Source organism: Camelina sativa, chromosome 18 (genome assembly GCF_000633955.1).
Source record: "Camelina sativa cultivar DH55 chromosome 18, Cs, whole genome shotgun sequence".
NCBI classification, from domain to species: domain Eukaryota; kingdom Viridiplantae; phylum Streptophyta; class Magnoliopsida; order Brassicales; family Brassicaceae; genus Camelina; species Camelina sativa.
In genome coordinates this window covers 9,678,577-9,682,675 of record NC_025702.1, presented here as the reverse complement: position 1 = coordinate 9,682,675, position 4,099 = coordinate 9,678,577, and the positions used below count along the sequence as shown (strand labels likewise).

Below are 4,099 nucleotides of genomic sequence, written 5' to 3'. Positions count from 1 at the left end.
TTTTTTTTTTTTTTTTTTTTTTTGTGGGGATTGAGAGAGAGAGAGAGAGAGATGGAAGATCCGAGGGAGAGGCGTGGGCGAGGGAGCGGGAACGATGAAGAAGACGACTTTTTTTTTTTTTTTTCCGTTTTCTGAGGGGAAGAGGAAACAGTAATCGTCTGTACTAAGGGTGCATCGTTACGCCACACCATCTAGGGACGTGCGTGCATGAGACTCGTCGCTTGGTTTTCTTAGTCAACGCTTTGTGTTCTTTTTCTTTTTAATTCTGATTTTAGACAAATTTAAGATGATATGCATTTTTGTTAATTCCATCAAAAACAAATACGAAAATACATGTATTGTAGTATAACATTTTATTCCTAATTTTTATTTATAAAACTCTATAACGAATTAGCGCATGGTTAGGCTTTGGTTTTTGGCTCAAGAAGACCATCTAGGACCCTCCGTCCAGGAAGGTCCTCGGCTGATCTTTGGTGCTACGGTTAATAACTTGGTTGCAAGCAGTAGAAATAGTTATCGCTGCTATGTGGATGGATCTTGAAAGGATATTGATCAATTTTCTGGTAGAGGATGGCATTGCATTTCTCCTGATGGGGAATTTCCCACTATGGATGCATCAAATTCCGGCTTATCTCCCCTCCATGCCGAAATGGAAGCCCTCATCTGGGCTATGCGATGTATGATTGGAGCGGACAATGAAAACGTAGTTTTTCTCACGGATTGTTCTGATTTGGTGAAGATGGTGTCTTCGCCAGCAGACTGGCATGCCTTCAAGACGTATTTGGATGTTATTGAAGAAGATAAGGAGGAGTTCTTATCCTTTTCCATAGCCCTAATCCCTAGATCACAGAACGGTAGTGCGGACAAACTGACACGACGAGCTAGAAAATAGTCACACCAAATTACCTATGTGAACGGTTTTCCTTCTAATTGGCTCATTTGAGCTGATCTTGTAAGCTGATCCTGTACTTTGTNAAAAAAAAAAAAAAAAAAAAAATAAAAAAAAAAAATAAGAATTAGTGCATGTTGTTGTATAAGAATTGTTAAATCATTGACGAAATGACAAATATCAATTATGGTTTCTAAATAAACGCTTCAAGTTTTCTCCCAAACCGTTAGGGACTTTTTTTTAATGAGGTACGTTTTTGTGACTGATCAGATGTGGAACAGTATAATTTGATATGAAGACGTATAACAAAGCTTCATGTACTTAGTACTTATTACAAAAGTATTATCAGACCAGCTTTACAATTACCACAATCGACCTTTTAAAATGGTATCTTACTTACGTCGGTTACTACTCATTTTAGAGTTCTTCTAAATGTGATCGATCGCGAGTCATAATAACTTATTATTAGTTACTAATGTATATGTTACTAAAAGACGTATCCGTCCAAATTAGAGAAAAGAGAAACTACAAATAAATTTATGGAGAGTGCAAGACATGCATGATGCATATGAAAATGTTGTTGAAGCAGTTATCATACTACAAATTATTGAAGCTGATCAGGCCATTAGACTCAAAATGTAGAAAACATCAGTTAGGAGACACGGTTTTGCATCGTATCTAAATTTGTCATTTATGGGATTTTTATGATGGGGCTAATAAAGAATACCCTTTCTAAACGATACGACTGCGTTTGAGTAAACTTTACATGAGATAAGTGAGAGTCACAACAATGAAGGGGTTGGAGAATCATTCTTTGCCCATAATATAAAAGAGCACTGTATTGTAGAAATACTACTACTCATTCACAAAGTCATTACCAAAAGATATATGTAAAATAAAAACAAAAATAAAGGAAGAAAAAAGTAGTCGAAAAATCTTGGGGAACTCTGTCTTTTAACCAAAGCCGAATCCTTCGCTAGCTTCATGGATCGCAAGCAGTAGCCTCTCCTGCAGATGTTCCTTAGACGGGTACTCTGGTAGATCTAACTGATTGAAACTGCAAAGCATTTTGGATATTGTTTGTTTAAGTCTAATGTTTTGGGGGACATTATCATCATCATACAAAACCGTAAGGAGATTTACCAGGTATGCGCAGACGGCAAGTGATTTGCACTTCCATATGCCTTGTGGATTTGAAATTTCTGTGCGCCTGAGATTCCTTGTAGGGCACTAAATCCTTCCAGAGGAACCTGTTTGTTGGATTTCAAATATTAGTGGACGCAAAGCTCAACCACACTTTTTATCTACAATCTATTGTTCTCAACATCCATTTATCATTTCAGATTGTCAAATCCATTCAACTTCAAAAGAGAACCATTGGAGGCTTTAGTTAAGCAAAGAAACGTATATAAGACCAAGGCCACATAAGTGTAATATGTTTGTTTACCTTGGAGGTTCCAGTTACAAACTGCAGTAGACGGGCTTTGTCTTCTTTGCTCAATCCCTGAACAACCTCCCAGAACCACTGAATAACGGGGGATCCAGGACTGTACCCAGAATATTCTGTATTCACCCTCAGGTCATCCACTGATACATATGTAAGACGACATTGGTCAATAAAACCTCTTCTTGTATTTGACTTGGACAGTCTTAAAAACTAACAGAAAATGCCATGAGTATATCTTTGTACAGAATCACTTACAGTCGATATCAGGAAGACCACTAATTAATAACTCCAATTCCTTGTCATTGAAAATGGATATTAGATCTCTTAGGATAAGTTCACTAAACCCTTCTAGGAATGCATTTATCTGAGGACGGATGGCGGTGGTTAATCGATGCTCGGCAACTAAGTCAACATATTGATGCTTATTCTCCTCAGTAACTTTAATGTTCCGACCTCCAGGGATTAATTCATGGTCAGTAACCTGCAATTTGATATTTAGATGTTCAGAAGAAAAGAAAAAAAAACACCAGAAATATTCAGGGACACTATTGAAAGACTGAACAAGTTACCTCCGTTTTTTCATACAGTATCAGCTTCTCCTCGTCAGCGTCAATGCTAAAAGTGAGATCTAAGACATCGCTAATATCATGCTGCATATGGAAGAACAGATGAGTAACAAGAATATTTGATAGTGCGGCTTTATTTCATGAACCAATCAAAGTATATAAAGATTAACAAGTGCTAAAACAGTATAAATACCTCCAGCATCCATTTCAGGTTTTTATAGTAATCGGGATCTATGGCTTCAATATCGTGGTATGTAACCTTAACTCCCAAGATATGCTTGTAAAAGGAACGAGTGAAATGGACATCAAGGAGCTGCCCATCAAATAGAGCTTTTCCAACCTGGACAGATCAAATTAAAAATTAACACATATACCAGAATACTACGTCTAAGTCATAATTAAAGGGAGCTAAAACTTACAACACGACCAACAAATTTGAAGTAGGAGAGGTGTTCTGTCTGGTAAACAGAGTTTGGATTTGGTTGGAAGGTTGAGTCATTGCCAACGGTTGTGAACAGAAGAGCTCCTTTGTCAAAAATAACCCTTGACAACAACTGATACCATTCCCTAGTAAGCCCACCCGCATCAATACCTTCTTCTCCTTGGAAATGAACAGTCAATCTACCTTTCAGTTCTTGAGTTGTCCTCATACGCAATTGGTTGTATGAATCTTCAAGAATGTATGCTCTTCTCACAGAGATTCTCAAAGGGCTATGGTGATGATCATGCTGGTGCTTTATCTTTGATCTGAAGTATGCACGTTTGTTATCAAATTCAATAAAACGTGGGACCTTCAGCATGAGTGAAAAGGACTTCTCAAGCAGAGCAGGATTTTGTCTGATAAAAGCATTAAGAAGCTTCCTGTGCCTTTCAGAAAACCTGATAAAAGACGCATACTTCTCATCCACCTTGGAGCTAGGTCCTGGACCCTTCGGCTGTTCCTCAACTTCAGAAGCCATGGGGACCCCAAAATCATGACCTGAACCTGACTGTGATGGATGCAACTTCTCAGAAGTAACAAAAAATGACTCTATATAAGGCAAGATGTTCTGGGCACCAGCAGGAAGTGACTGGCTTACTCCAGCTACCCTTGTTGTTGAGCTCAACGACGGAGATATAGTAATAGTCGAAGACTCAGAATGCACCTCAATTTTGCATATGCAATTGCTTAACTCCAGCCACAGAGGTTCCAAAGCT

General features: G+C 38.2%; 3 protein-coding genes across 3 annotated transcripts in view; all 3 read right to left on the bottom strand.

Moving 5' to 3' along the window:
• Positions 1–1,305, bottom strand: part of LOC104763299 (protein KINKY POLLEN-like) — a 14,744-nt gene extending 13,439 nt beyond the window's left edge. The window contains exons 1-2 of the mRNA XM_010486688.1: positions 1,290–1,305; positions 704–881 (exon numbers count right to left, since the gene is read on the bottom strand). Of these exons, the coding sequence (XP_010484990.1) occupies positions 704–881; positions 1,290–1,305 (194 nt within the window). The remainder of the gene's footprint in view (positions 1–703; positions 882–1,289) is intronic.
• Positions 1,598–4,091, bottom strand: LOC104760948 (E3 ubiquitin-protein ligase UPL1-like). Its single transcript, XM_010483946.2, has 7 exons — positions 3,322–4,091; positions 3,096–3,242; positions 2,906–2,986; positions 2,592–2,817; positions 2,337–2,476; positions 2,033–2,139; positions 1,598–1,946 (listed from the first exon to the last, which is right to left on the bottom strand). Exons 1-7 carry the CDS (start codon positions 3,859–3,861, stop codon positions 1,844–1,846), a joined length of 1,344 nt encoding a protein of 447 aa, XP_010482248.2. The 5' UTR covers positions 3,862–4,091; the 3' UTR covers positions 1,598–1,843.
• Positions 4,071–4,099, bottom strand: part of LOC104763297 (E3 ubiquitin-protein ligase UPL2-like) — a 19,899-nt gene continuing 19,870 nt past the window's right edge. The window contains exon 14 of the mRNA XM_019240057.1: positions 4,071–4,097. Within this exon, the coding sequence (XP_019095602.1) occupies positions 4,071–4,097 (27 nt within the window). The remainder of the gene's footprint in view (positions 4,098–4,099) is intronic.

Coding starts and splice junctions, on each gene's coding strand:
- LOC104760948 (XM_010483946.2), bottom strand. CDS start 3,861: ATGGCTTCTGAAGTTGAGGAACAGCCGAAGGGTCCAGGACCTAGCTCC. Junction 2,818..2,905: donor TACTGTATGAAAAAACGGAG/GTAACTTGTTCA, acceptor ATCAAATTGCAG/GTTACTGACCATGAATTAAT. Junction 2,477..2,591: donor TGGTCTTCCTGATATCGACT/GTAAGTGATTCT, acceptor CATATGTATCAG/TGGATGACCTGAGGGTGAAT.